The sequence below is a fragment of the Paralichthys olivaceus genome, chromosome 22 (assembly GCF_024713975.1).
Source record: "Paralichthys olivaceus isolate ysfri-2021 chromosome 22, ASM2471397v2, whole genome shotgun sequence".
Taxonomy (NCBI): Eukaryota; Metazoa; Chordata; class Actinopteri; order Pleuronectiformes; family Paralichthyidae; genus Paralichthys; species Paralichthys olivaceus.
In genome coordinates this window covers 4502510-4517471 of record NC_091114.1, presented here as the reverse complement: position 1 = coordinate 4517471, position 14962 = coordinate 4502510, and the positions used below count along the sequence as shown (strand labels likewise).

At 42.2% G+C, this 14962-nt stretch overlaps 1 protein-coding gene across 2 annotated transcripts; it reads left to right on the top strand.

The window, feature by feature from the left end:
* Window positions 1-517: 517 nt before the first annotated feature.
* On the top strand, window positions 518-14704 carry kiaa0232 (KIAA0232 ortholog). Of its 2 annotated transcripts, XM_020100206.2 has the most exons (8): window positions 518-871; window positions 4452-5036; window positions 5463-5603; window positions 8382-8451; window positions 8560-8644; window positions 8764-12127; window positions 12319-12427; window positions 13297-14704. In XM_020100206.2, exons 2-8 carry the CDS (start codon window positions 4800-4802, stop codon window positions 13311-13313), a joined length of 4023 nt encoding a protein of 1340 aa, XP_019955765.2. In that variant the 5' UTR covers window positions 518-871; window positions 4452-4799; the 3' UTR covers window positions 13314-14704. The 2 variants fall into 2 exon arrangements, with proteins under 2 accessions (XP_019955765.2, XP_069374935.1); XM_069518834.1 differs by lacking the exons at window positions 518-871; window positions 4452-5036; window positions 5463-5603 and adding an exon at window positions 7354-7503.
* Window positions 14705-14962: the final 258 nt, after the last annotated feature.

Sequence of the window (14962 nt, the reverse complement as noted above, 5' to 3'; positions counted from 1 at the left end):
TGCACTTTGCATAATACAAACCGATACAGTTTTCTTTTGTTACGTGCTTCTTTTTATAATTTCCTCAAACCCAAGATTCAATATGATCTGATGATGAGTTTAACTCGCTCATTGTCGTATATATAAATATATTTATATTAAGTGTTCATTGGGCATTATGAAAAATGCAACAATGTAAAAAATGCAATATCACTTAGTTCAGAAAGTTGTATTGTTGTATTCAGCATGCATTATATTATACTATGCCTACATACATATTTGGTTTAGTTAGTTAGCTTTTTCTTTTTACAATAACCCCAAACCCTAATTAATTAGATTCCACGTGATGAGTTTAACCCGCTCAATGCATTACATCATATTATGCATACACATATGTTGTGTTAGTCTTTCTTTTTATAATGTCCTCAAACCCTCATTGATTAAACTCCGTGTGATGACTTTATCGTGACTTTAACATGTCACATCAAGCTGGGGGCACTATTTGGGCTTCTGATGCAATCCTCTGGCGGAGGAATCAATCCTACGCGAGCAGGACGGCGGAGGTTCGCCTTGTTGCCTGGATACGAACGCGGAGGGCGGCGCATTCAGTGGCCCTTGCACGGAGTGAAACTGGCCTCCGGTGGCGGACATTGCGGCTCGAGGTGGCATGTGTCATCGAGGGACGACCCCACTGCGGTCGGAGCCCGAATGTCGCCGGTTTTCCTGACGTTGTTGAAGAAGCGCTTGGATGTGAAGACAGCGCCATTTCTGTCGGCGTCCATGATACGCGATGCTACCGCAGCGGATTCCAGAGCCTGAGCTCGGAACGGCAGCGGGAGAGAAATAGCCGCTCCCCTTTCCCCCCGCGCCTCTCTACTTCAGCCCGCGGCAGGTACGTGAACGTCTGAGCCCGGTGATCCCATCTTGTTTGTCGCTGTGGCGTCTTGTCCCCGTGTCTAGTGAGTTCGCCGTTTCGCCGTGTGACGATATGGCGCACATTTTTGAAGGGAAAGCGTCTGACAGTCCTGTGGTAGTCCACCGGGGCAGCCGCTCCTCCTCCCCTTCGGTCACAACAACAAGAGGACGGCGATAGCGAACGTTAGCCTGACACGGAATCCGCTTTCTCAGCCGATCGTCGGTTGGAACGACACACTTGGCCTAACGGTAGCGGGTTTGCTCCTTGGCTAACTCCTTAACGGAGAACCGTCGGGGCTTTAATGTCACCGTATACAAGTCCGCTCACCTGCCTGACTCGGAAACTAGCGTTAGCCTCATTGGTTTCGAGGGGACAGCTCGATTGAACCACTTAACCCCAGAATAAGAACCTCGCGTGTGTGAGATGCATGTCAAGGGATCACTTCGATTCTGAAACTGCCATTTGGGGGAAAAAAGGACGAGGAGTTCCCGGCAGCTAACTTGGCTAACTTAGCTAATACTAGCTAAAGGTCGGTGGTGAAGCTAACCTTGCCGTTTGACTGCTAAGTGACGCTTGCTAACCCGAAGTTGACACCGAAAAGTCAGCGCAGCGTTTGCTTGACACTTCACCCCTTTGCACCGATTCTGTAGTAATTGAACATAACAGTGACATCAGCCATTAATCTCAAATATCGCGTGTAGCCCTGCGATGTAGCGTTGAGACAAGCGGACTGTCAGGATCTGCACAGAGATACACACTAGTAGCAAAGTAGCGCAGTCGTTGGTTAACTCCGCACTAAATGTGCTATATCGTTGAAGAGATGTGAACACTGCATTGTGGGGTAAAGGTGGAATGTGGACGGTGCAGCCAGGGGCTTAAGATCCACACAGAAACAGCTGGGCTGTAGTTGTCACCGGTCAGCCATGTTTAGCGATCATCGATGGAGCTAGCAGGCATATCAGCTGTTAACACGAGTGTGAATGTATTAAACCGGCACGTTGTGATTCGGTAAAATGGCGTTGACTGCCGGGATCGCGTGGCTGCATGCGGCAAAGCTTCTTATCTTTGCCCTTTTGACGTCTCGAGCGGGCCGCTCCATACTGTGCCACCGGAGACTGGCGAGCGATCCAGCCAATCGGGCGAGCACAGCCTCCATTTGCTCTTCGCGTCGCCTCCCTCGTCCCACCGCTGCCATGCGAAACACACGCACATGACAGACAGCGTTTCCCACGCCGGTCCACTCACATACACGCGCCCGCATGTCACGCTTTGCTTTGTCATGGAAACTAAATAATCCGGGACATCTGAGTTTTATTACGGACTATGAGAGGGGAGACATCAGCTTGTATGCAACAACACTGTAGGGGCCAGGGAATATTCAATAAACACACACACACACATGTATATTAATACAGGACACAAGAATCACATCAATAAACATTTGAAAATGTAATATAGGAGTGCAATATTCAGTTTGTATTTCTTCATGTGCAACATTTCCACTCGTGTGCAATAATGCAATTCACATGCAGTATCTGTACAAGAGTTTTTTCCTTGTAGTGCAGTATTTCAGTACCCTGTTCGATATCCCATATTGCTTATGCCTTTATAATTTCTACTCAATGCCACTTTTGTTTTTAGTTTCTTGTGTTACTTGCTTCTTTTTATGTTTATTTTAGGCAAAAGTTCCGCATTACTCGGTGTACACATGCATTCTTGTTTTTCATTTAATATACATGATTTCACTTATATTTTCGACCTAATTCTTGTTTTTTGTCACTGTTTTCTTTTCTATTCTATATTGTGGGTACTGTAATCTTAGAGGAAGCTGGCGCAAGAATTTCTATTTGGATTGATTAAGTTTTATCCTGTCCTCTCTTTAAATAACTGTGACAAGAGACTTGGACATGACTTAATACAATTTGTTAAGACTTATTAGTTAGGGGGAGAAACTCAATTGGTGATAAGTGACTTTTAGATTTTTAAAACGAGGTAGGGAGTGTTTACAGCTTTTCAAATTACTTTTGTGACTGATCTGACCCATTTATATGTTGACCTCATGTGATATTTTACTTGAGACATAATATGCACTGAAAATCAAAACTTGAAACACATGTATAGCACCAAATCACAACATAAGGTCTCAAGTGAAGGAAATGAAGGACTGTCAGTTCCAATGTACAACCAGCTGTAGATATCTTTCCAAAACGAAGGTGACTGAACCAAGGTTATTATAGTTTTGAAATTTTCATAAATTTTTATTTAGTTTTTCAGTTTGCTTTTTTAATTTAGTTTTAGTTAGTTCAACAAGGGATTTTGTAGTTTCAGTTTAGTTTTTATTTTGATGAATCGACTAGTTTCAGTTTAGTTTTTACTAAGTTATGGTCTTAGTTTTCCCAGGTATTAAGAGAAAGTTTCGACTTGTAGAAGCTGAAAAAGGATGAAACAATGTGTGACATCAAATATGGTTTATCAAGTCCTTTAATTTCATTCTCTAACTATCACCTGCAGGACAGCCAGTAATTGAGGGAGGAAACGAAGCTGAATTTATCTGAAATTCAGTTTAGTTTTAGTTAGTTTTGCATTGTTCATTATAGTTTTTATTTAGTTTTCGTTTTTTTTCTAATTGTCGTTTTTATTTTTATTTCAGTTAACTAAATTATTTTTTCATTGCTAGTTTTAGTCTTAGGTTAAGTTAACTTTAATAACCCTGGAGTGAACAAATGAAAAATAAATGCTCCTTAGTTTTACGGTCTTTTAAACCAAATCCACAAAGACCGTCTTTAAAATTCAACCTTTTTATCAAAAGTTTCAAATTTTAAACTGCATGTCCGTAATTTTAGGTGGATTTATTACTCACAGCTGATGTGATTTTTGCAATAAATAAATCAAGTAGTAATATGGATTATTATTATTATTAATAATGTGTGTCTCCCTTTCTCTAAAGTAGCACAAAGCCTTACGTCCATTGAGACATTTCAAAACAAATGTGGTCATGATGCTTCTCTGGTCACTTTAAAAAAAATGTGGGTCAAGTCGCTAAAAAGATGATTGACTCCTTTCCCTTTGCCTGTAGAGGAGTTTGCCTTTCTGTCTTTTTTTCCCAGCAGTGCATCAGATTTGACATTGCGAACGCACCAACAATTGCGGTGCTCCCTCACCTCATTGTCTTGCCAAATTTGTGCACTCACCCGGCTGTTATGTTTCCATCACTACCGATCAGAGTCGGAGCAGATTAAAACCTGTGCCTACCGCAGAGTCATTTGACCCAGGACTGAATGCCGATTGTATCCATTCCCGCTGCAGACAAAAGCCAGATGTTAGCGGTTGGCATTGGGTTTTTTGACCAGCAGGACTTTAGATTGCATTTAATAAACATTACACACATAGATGTGAATAACTCAGAGGTTTGAATGTGAGATGTCCCTTTCTTTTGAGTGTGCAGGGTTTTCAGGAAAAGTCACCATGATTTAAACTCAAACCACTGGTAGAGTGTCAGTAAATTATCTCATTTACGCTTATTTTTTTTTGTAATTGCATGTTTGCTCTGTTTCAGGTTGTTGCCGGTGAAGTGAGACGTAGCCCAAAAAATGGACCCCTCTGTCTGAGACGCAAACACATCTTGTGTTCTCTCAGCAGCTGAGAACTATCAGCAGCATAAGCCATGCCTGACGAGTAAAATAACCTTTTGCTCAAAGCAATAAAAAAAAAAAAAAAAAAGGAAAAAAAAAACCTACTACATGTCTCCTCATGTAGAGTTCCTTCAGTGCATCCTGCTGGAGTGACTGCCCCCTCTTCCAGATAGGTTCTGCCTCATCCTCTCTCCGTACCCTTTTCCACCGACCACCCATAATTACCCATCACAATGCTGCTCCACTTGAGAATGGCCAACACCTGAGGTCCCATGCGTCCAGTGAGCACCGATTCAGACGGTCCTGCTCCTCCTGAAAACTTCTCCTGCCCCTACCCCGTCGTGGGCCCCCTGCCTGCCTCAGAGATGTCCCTTCTCCAGTCACTGGGTCCTGTGCAAAGCTGGCTTGGCCAGGAGCTTGAGAAGTGCGGGATTGATGCCATGATTTACACCCGCTATGTCCTCAGCCTTCTCCTGCACGACAGTTACGACTACGACCTGCAGGACCAGGTGGGCTCCCTCAACCTTAAAGAGATATCTTAAGTGTAATCAGAAAGCTTTTAAAATGTTCAGTCACTGTTTGTATAGTGGACTGTCAAATGCACGAGAAGTGAGTTTTATTCATGAGGGGAAGTTGTGGAGGATATTATAGCCTTGTTAGAAGAAGATCAATTTACAGGAGAGGTTAACAATGAGGCTTTTCTTTCATCTCATGACTCATGTACCTCTGACTACTCCTATGATCTTATTTGCCTGATCTATGTGTTATTTGTTATGATGCTTAAAAATGCCCATAGAAATGTATGATATGTATCTATTTATCTATATACATAGTATATACCGGTATATGTGTGATTTTATTATGCTTTGCCTTTTTCCATGTTACTTTTTATCACTAGTTTGTCCTTTGTGACTGACTTGGTTTGTGCCTGACAGGAAAACGACATCTTCTTGGGCTGGGAGAAGGGAACTGGGAAGAAATGGGGTAAGAGCAAGAAGAAGGGAGGGACTGACCTGAGTCTTGAGGAAATGAAGAAACAAGCCGCTGTGCAATGCCTCCGCTCCGCATCTGATGAAGTAAGCATGGTTCTGGCTGTTTGTAGTAATCCTGTGATTGTCATTATGTTCAAGTGATGGTCAAATGATGCTTCATTTTTCTAGTGTGTAAAACAATCATGCTAAACCCTTTTTAATTTGGAGGAATGCAAATTGAGAAGACTGTGGTTGTCGTTTGTGTAATTATGCCAGAAACCTGTTACTGCCGTATTCCTTGTTGCTTGTTGAGGTGCAGTCATGTAGATATTAATTGCATGAATCACATTGAGTCAGTGAATGAAGCTTTGTTTGTGTGGGAGGCTAAAGCATTGAACAAGAGAAGATCTTAATTGTGAAGGCATCGTCACCTCATTTGGCTGGGTGGACACACCTTCAAGACTTTTTCTCATACGAACGCTGGACAATGTCAACAGAATCAAGGAGTTACCCTTTCACATGTGAAGCACAATCCCCAAGGTAGTTTGTGTCTGATGTGTTCTCACCTTAAGTGACCTGCTCTATACACACACAGGCTCAATTAGGCAGTACACACACTTTGTGCATGGGGGCTGGCAGAGTATAATCCATTTGATGTCCAGTCCAACTGATTTAGACATTTGCATTCTCACATCTAGCTTCAATAATGTCGTAGAAGATGTGTAGACTTGCAGTGCAGGTGTGAAAGCACAATCAGTTAGTCTTCCTTATAAATGTTATATCAAAGGTGTGTAGAATTTAGGGGGATTTATTTGCCATTGAATAAAATATTGATAATTATTTTTCATTAAGTATTAAGGCCATGTTGAAGGAAAAGAATTGTAGATTTTAGTTAATATTATGAGAATAAAGTTGTAATTTCTAAGAAATTCATAGGAAGAATAAAGTCTTAATTTAATTAGAAGTAGTCATATTATTTAGAGTAAAAGGCAAAAATATTCAGCAAGGAGAAGCAATGCTTGTTGTCGTTCCACTCCTTCTGGATCCAAAATCTTAAAGCAATCACAATTTTTCTAGAGAAACTACAAAACCTTTTGAATATCATGCAAATCTCACTAACGATGGTTCTGCAGCCACCACTAAGAAAATATTTTTCTCCAAGTCTGTTGTTCTTTCTTCAGAATAGACTCAGTGTCCTACTCATGCTAATCAGCCAAAAGAAGTAGTATTTTATTGTGAAATCGAAACTAAAATATAACTTAACATGGTTCCTTATTTTACCGCAGATGACAGGCTGACCATCGATATTCTTCCTGTGCAATGACATGTATCTTAATATTATGACTTTATTCTCATAGTGCTCAGATTTTCTCCCCTTTAAGGGGCCCTAATACTTCTATAACCCTCTGAAACTAAAACTAATGTTTTTTACATTACAACGAGCCTAGTGTATCAATATCAGGACGTCTACAACACAAGGAATTCCTCTGTTGAGTCCTTAATGTTGCACTGTCATGTTTCTACACACACACAGACAAACCAAACAATACAACCTTCACACTGAACCTTTAAGGTCAGCAGTTATACATCGTTAGTTGTTAAAAACAGATGCTCTCGCTTATAACACTCAACCTTCAAATAGTGTCATCTGTATGTTGAGATCGCTTCCTGAAGAGTAGACAGTATTAAGATTCATTCTGGTTGATAAAATCTACTGAGCGATTAGCTTACGTTCTAGTCTGAGGCCAGCTGTAGTAAGGGAGGTGTGCTTTGGCTGAGAGTGACACAGAGCTGGGGGAGGAGGGTTTGTAAGGCAAGAGGAGTATTGAGCTCGTCTCTGGGGACTGGACTCTGCAGTCTATTTTTTAACCAGAACACGCTGCACAGGATTGCAGCAATGAGCAGCAGACTTGGTTGGCTGTCAGCTGACCGGCATTAGCACAATGATGCAAGAGGAAACACGGGGCAGGAGAAAACCTTGCTTTGCCTTTCATGAGGTGGCATGGTAAGGAAATAGGAATATTATTTTCTGGAAGAATGAACAGGAAAGGAGTTGGCTTATGAGTGTGGCAGGACAGATACAACTGAGCAGCTCTGTTGTGGCTCGATTAGCCATTTGTTTTGACAGTGGCTACTTGGAGTGAGCTAACATTTGAACATGGCCGTCTTGTTTCTTTCAATCCTTGCCCTTCATGTTTTTCACATATCGTGTTTCTTGATTTGAGAAGGCAAGCCAAACATATGTAGTAAATGCTCAAGGTTTCACAACACTGTGACGCAATCACTTGTGCTACTGCTCAGCCTTTTTTTGTTTATTTGGAAAGCATTTCTGCACTGTAGCTAAATATAGCACAGTCATCGCCAAGCATGCCTGTGCTCTCAGAAGTCAGCTGGTTTGACGTGTGTCAACCCCGTGCCATTTCATTCTTTCTTTCGTGACACATATGGGGTCAAATGATCTGCTTGCAACTCTGCATTCCTACCGAAGGCTCTTGGATCTTTCAACATCCATCATGAAAGAAACTATTCTTTTGGGATTATTGAAGAGTTTGGTTTTGGTCTTTTTAAACATCAGAAATGGTAGCACACTGATTTGAAGGCTGGTATTCTTTAAAATGCTTGTGCATGATTTTGTAAACTCAGATGCGCCTTACTGCTCCCACAGTACTATACGAATTCTCTGTTTATCAGCAGATCCCATTTCTCAGAATACAACCATCACTCAATATGTTTAATTTAAAGTGCTGTGACCAATTCTAAATAATGTTCAAGCTCAAAGTCTGGGCACAATATTTTGTTTGGTCCTATTAGATTTTATTTTCTTGCTTACCTATTGGACACTATTTTAATCTAAATCTGTCTTTTGTCTTGTTTTCTGCGTAGAACTCTGGAATTGAGAGCCTGGTTGAAGAGCTTTGCTCTAAACTTAAGGACATCCAAAACAAACAGAAAGGTTTGCTCTATTCCTCAGAACTATTATAAATAGAACATTTTGATTTTCAAATAAAGTTGAGTAATAACTGTTCTAACATGATGTGTTATTGTTCAATGTCTTTTATAGAGGAAAAACAGATTCAAAAGAAATCTGATGGCTCTCAGTCTCCAGAGCGAGCTGAGTCCCCCTCTTCAAAGGACCAGGTGGAAATGTAAGCTACGTTGTGGACACCCTGTACCATTATGTACATTCCCATATTTACTTTTTAATTTAGCTACTGCTCTGAATACATTTTAATCAAGTGTTCTCTCTTGTCTGTTATGACTGCAGGTATTATGAAGCCTTTCCTCCTTTGTCAGAGAAACCTGTTTGTCTCCAAGAGATCATGACGGTGTGGAACAAGGCAAAGACCTGCGCATACTCAAGTTCATCATCCTCTGCAGCCCCACAGACAAGCACGGATACCTCCTCCCCAAAAGATTGCAACAGTGAAGGCGAAGCTGCAAAGGAGAGAAATCTCGAGGCGTGTATTGTCACCAGTGAAAGAGGCCAGCAGCGACGAAGCAAGAAGGAGAAGGAAAACCGATATCATGGTGGCGCAGCAGCAGAGGAGAAATCTACCGTCCACTCTAAGAGACAGACCAGACACAGATCTGAGGGCAAACACAGACCCAGATCCTCGTCGTCAGGCTCTAGTGAGGCGGGCTCGAGCTCAAGTGGGAACCAGGGTGACACCAAGTCATCTAGAAGCAAGGCAGTTAGAATAAGGCACAAATCCAGAGAGGCTGCAAAGAACAAGAGAACACGCAACAGTGGACAGGTGAAGCTGCAGGTGAAGGTAATTGACAAAGACGAGCGAAGAAACACAGGGGGGAGCAGCAGCAGCGCTACCGGGGGTGCTGCCAAACAACCACAGCTTTACAAAAAGGGGAAGAGGCTGCTAAAGGAGATTCGTAAAGATCCAGGCTGGGTGGAAGCAAAAGAGTTCGGAGTTGAGGCCGGAAATAAAAAGGAATACATGGAGGAGCCACTTTGGTATACTGAGCCCATCACAGAGTATTTTGTACCTTTCAGCAGCAGACAGAGCAAGCTGGAAACAAAATATCGAAGCAAGATAGACTCTCCGGACAGCTTTGCCATGTCAACCGACATGGAGAGGCTGCCCGAGAGAATCCAGGGAATCTGCATTGCCAATGAGAGCTACCAGAGAGCATACCTTGCAGCAGGCTCGTTTGTGGATGGGCACTTTGTGGAAGGGCCTGGTGAAGCAGAAGACGAAACTGCTGAACTCACTGGGACCTCAAGCTGCCCTCAGCCAGAGGATGGAGATTTAGATGACAAGCATCTGTCTGAATTCACTCACTTCTATGAAGTTGATATTTATCAATCCATATTGGATACTAGTGCCTCAGACTCAATACAAGAGAGTCGGATCTTAAGCATGATTCGACAAAAAAGCATAGAGCAAAGAGACGTTGAGGCAGATTGTTGTTTAGTGTTAGATGGCCTTGAGCAGCAAGGGAAAAGTGCAATACGGACAGACTCACAGGAAGCTTCGGGATCTGTTGGATTCTTTATGGAGGATCTGGAAAACATGGCTCAAGTGTGGGGATGTTATTCACCATCTACTTCAGAAGATATCGATGGAGAAAGCTTCGTTGGAGACTCTCCCATTCGCCTCTCCCCCCTTCTCGATAGTGTTTCGTTCACCTCGAGCAAACTATCTGGAAATCTGGAGGAGCCACCTGTTCCTGAAGCCGCCAGTGAACCATCTGGTTTGAACTCATCCTGCTTCTCTCTTTTCGAGCTGCAGTATGACAGTCCCACTTTTCCTTTTCCCCGCGACTCACTCACCGTTGGTCACGAAAACAACACAGATTCTAGTAGCTGTCTCGACCCACATTCTAATAAACAGTCTCGTTTGCTAATATGGACCAAAAATAGTGCCTTTGACGAAACTGAACACTGTTCTAACCTTTCAACGCGAACTTGCAGTCCGTGGTCACATTCAGAGGAGACTCGTTCAGACAACGAGCAAGGAAATGCTGCGACAGAGGATGCTGCTCAAATTGGCAACAAAGAGATTGATTGTATAATCCCTCCTCTCTCCGGTGCTTATCTAGAGGAAGAAATCTTGGATTTTTTGCAAGAGGAGACTCGCCACAAGTGTGAGGAGGTCAGCATTGGCACAGCATCCAATCAGACCACCAAAAAATCGAAATTGGAGTCCGTTTGTGGAATTGCATTGGAAGAGGATGAGAGTAAACAGTACAGCACTGGCATGTTTTCAGACAACACAAACCAACAGAGTGATGATTACAGCTCAGGGATAATAAAGGACATTTGGACTGCAATTGGAGATGGCAAATCTAAAATGTCAAGGCAAGGAGTAGAAAATCCAAGTGAGGGTCTATTCTCTGATGAGTCAGGCAGTTACTGCTGCAGCTGTCTGGATGTGCAGGCAAAAGGTGTTCCAATTCAGGGGCCTCAGAAAAAAGCAGTGCAGCGGTCAGAGTATCACCTTTGGGAAGGCAAGAAAGAAGAACAGAACTTAGCCAAAAACAAACTTTCAAAGGTAGATGGTGCAGGGGATTACATGACTCCGTCCAAGCCCTGGGACTTGAGCTCTGACAAGGAGAGTACGTCATTTATCCTAGGAGGGGTGTATGGAGAGCTGAAGACGCTAAGTGGTGATAAAAATTGGGCTGTCGTGCCACCAAGTGACACCCAAGATAGCCTGCTCAAGTGCGCTGCCGCAGCTGCATCTGCTTCTAGCTCGGACATGCTCACCATCACTGGCACAGATGTGTTCATGAACAGGAGCAGCTGCTTTGCCCCTGGGCACAGGCCCCTGTGGAGGCCTCTTGTGTCCTTTGGGCAGAGTGACCAGGCCATTAAAGGAGGCGGAGATGGATTGAATAAGGGATTTTCTTTCATCTTCCATGAAGATTTGCTCGGATCGTACGGAGGCTTGCATAGTGAGGAGCAAGGTTTAGAATACCCGTTCGCATCCTTCAACCTAAACAATCCCTTCTCTCAAGTCCTCCATGTTGAGTGTTCTTTTGAGCCTGAGGACATGGCTTCTTTCAGTCCAGGATTCAAGCCCAAATCTATTCTGTGCTCGGACTCGGAGAGTGAAGCCTTCCACCCACGAATATATGGCATCAACCGGACGCAGTACAGGGCCATTCGCATTTCCCCCAGGACCCATTTCCGACCAATTTCGGCCTCCGAGTTGTCTCCTGGTGGAGTGAGCGATTCGGAGGCTGAAACTGACAAAGAGGAGATGAGTTTTCCCGTCCTGGCGCCGGTGGACGTCTTTGATGATCCTCAGGCAGACCTCAAACCTCTGGAGGAGGATGCAGAATGTGAGGGCCCTTATTACGGGAAGTCAGAACTGGAATCTGGTAAATTTTTACCCAGATTAAAGAAGTCTGGCATGGAGAAGAGTGCCCAGACTTCTCTGGATTCACAGGAGGGCTCCAGTACCCTCCTGCCAATCGCTGAGCAAGAAATATGCTTAGACTGCAAAACGGCAGCAGCTGTATCGACAGCAGGTGGACAGACAGATGTCTCAGTCGACAAGATTCAAAAAGAGGAATCTTCAGGAGAAAAACAGTCCTGCTTATGTGCACCAGCAGGCCAGATCCCCAAGTATGGGATTGCTTATGACTTTGTTGGAGATGTGCCAGAGGTGAGGATTTCTTTGAACTAATTTCCTGAGATTAACATTCATTTATGCCCAGTGTGCTGGAGAATTGTAACAAAAAAATATACACCTAACCTTTGAGTGTTTCACAATCTACTGTCAGCTGCTCCACCTGTCATATCTCAGTCAGGCGTTTACTGAAACACACTTAACCACTTCTCATTTGTCCCGTTTAGTTCCCTCTGTTAAATATAAGTGGACAGGGAGGAACAGGCAACCAGCAAGATGAGTGCTGGTGGCAGACCACACTGTGCTCCCCCCTTTTCCCTGGATCTCAATGCACAGGTACATTTCTTGAAAAAAACAAAACATTTAACATTAACATTTCATTTGCAATACTTTTTTTTCACAACAATATATTTTTTCAATGTAAGGGATGATCAAAATCAACAAATTTGTTAAGGGTTAAAATCATTAGGGAAAATACTCAACAACTAAATATTGAACACAACATGGTCTATGACCTCTGCTATTTGTGTGGGGCAGGAAAAGTCGTATTTGTTTCTTGCGTCAGTTTAGAGTTTGTTATTTTATGAATCTGCTACTTGCCTGTTGTTTTCTCCATGTTGATTGTAAACAGCGTTAGATGATTCATGGTTGTGGTGAACAGGCGTTGTCCAACAAATGACTTAATCTTCCTGCCACAGATTCACACGGACACTTTCGTCAATATGCATTATGTTGTTCAAAGTCCATGTGGTGTGTTATCATGGAAATATTTTATCACAGCTAAAAGGCAAAGCTGGAAACCAAACACATCAGCATTAGAAGTCACCAACATACAACACAGCAATAACAACAAGGGCTTAAATGTCAAGCCGTGAGTCAAAGAGTAACACATACAGAGTAAAACAGTTAGAAAGGAAGGAAAAGAAAAATTAAGAAAATATACATTTCCTCTTTTTGGACCGAGAGCATATATACATTCAGTATATGGAGCACAGAGTAGTAAGGTATACACACATGCATACTGTGTCAGGGAGTCTGTTACACTAGGAAACTCCTGCCGCTCCTGCTGAGCCATCAAAACAGGCAACCTTTTGGTAAGAGCTTGTAAGAGTGAAGACATTTTACAGTGAAATGCCAGTCAGGTGTCAGCGTGGATATTCTCTTATGTAACAATCTAACAGGTTTTTCCTCACTTCCTTCTCTAGGGAGCAGCAACATTTGAAAACTCCAGTTTTGCAGAGGTTGTCTAGAGGGAACCCTCTTCTCCTTCTGTGACTGGACGTCTACCAGCAAAGATTCAGGGTCATCTCAGAGCTGGAAAAGCTAATGTAGGCTAATTTATCTGAGACACCCCTTCAAACCCCCCCCCCCCCCCGCACATAACCCCTGCTGGTTTTCATTTACTAACTTAAATCCATGTGTAATCAACAATCAGATCAACAAGAAGTGGGTGAAAAATAGGAAAACTCAAAAAATATGTTCTGTCTTTGAGTGATGCCAGTGATGTGCGGACATGCATTTTAGAATTTCAGTTGATTCTTCTGTACACTGATCCTCATTCAAGTCTCTCAGTTAGTTAGTAGGGACAATCTTTTTTTCTATCCTTGTCAGTTTTGTTCCCACCAATTTGCTTTTGAACCAGGTTGCTGGTAGTTGGTGGTGTCTGAATGGTTGTGCATGTGTGTTTGTCCAGCCAGTCTCACTCCTTTTTTCTAGTTAAACCTAACGTTGTGTGAAACAACTGCAGTCGCATCCTCTACTTTCCATCTTGTGTTCAGAAAGACAACAAAAGGATGTTGAGGTTTTTGAGTTGTGTAAGAGTTTGAGAGTTAAACTGAGCTAGTTTGGTTGGAAGACTTTCTGAATGTTAAGTAGAGAATGTGTGCAGATTTCTTCTAAATATCCGTAAATTCCCCATGTGTGAAAAGTTACTATAAATGAGTCTGATTTTTGAATGGTGATAGTCTTTCAAAAGCTAGAAGTAGACTTAGTATGGTTTGTGAGGCTAAAATAATAAAAACCCTTCAAAAATAATAAAAAAAAAAGAAATCAAAAAGAAGTTTTGTTGGCAAAAATACAAATAATCTTCTCGAAATGCAATGCTGTAAAAGAATTGGGGTGAGGAAAAAAAGTTTGTGTTCTTGGGTAAAGACGCATCATAACGACAGCCATTTCTGCAAACACCTGTGTTGCAACTGAATGAAACTCTGTTTTATTTTTTGTAATTTCTATGGTACAGACTATTGGTGCTATAAATATGTTCAAACATCTTTTTGAAGATCCATTATATGACTGAGGTAGACGGCAAAGCCTGGTTTTGTTTGTAGTCCAGACAGTCAAGACTCCATGAATATATTTTTACGAAAGTTGTTAAAAGTTGACAAAAGTTTTTTTTTTTGTTTTTTTTTGCCTAATGCGGTTCTTCTAAATGTGGCTTGGTTTTTATTTTGAGGTAGATGCGTAGTTGTCAGGCCTGTAACAGCTGGAACAGAAAAACCCTGCAGGTATTTCCAACTTGCGTTTTTATCGCATCCTTTCAGTCCCTTGTCTCCAAGCAGAAAGGACAACTTCTGCATTGAGCGAATCAACTGTCCATGCTGCAACTAAACTAAATCTATAACAAAACAAATGGCGGGGCAATGTTTAAACCAAAAACATACATTACATCATCACACTAACATACAAATGCTTTTTTCATGTGACGTGTGTTTTTATTTGTATTTTTTTTTTTTTTTTTTTTTTTTTGGTTTACAGTATATTTTGTTGGAATATTAAGTAATGTCTCACTGTGTGTGTCAGCGTAGAACTTGTGAAGGCACTGGTGAGTGTACGAGAACTTTATCTCAGAGAAATGTGAACCTGTGCAGAGGC

Bases quoted from the DNA above. Each gene is read 5' to 3' on its own strand.
- kiaa0232 (XM_020100206.2), top strand. From the start codon at position 4,800: ATGCGTCCAGTGAGCACCGATTCAGACGGTCCTGCTCCTCCTGAAAAC. The intron at 5,604-8,381 runs GTAAGCATGGTT...TTTTCTGCGTAG, and splicing joins TCCGCTCCGCATCTGATGAA to AACTCTGGAATTGAGAGCCT. The intron at 8,645-8,763 runs GTAAGCTACGTT...TTATGACTGCAG, and splicing joins TCAAAGGACCAGGTGGAAAT to GTATTATGAAGCCTTTCCTC.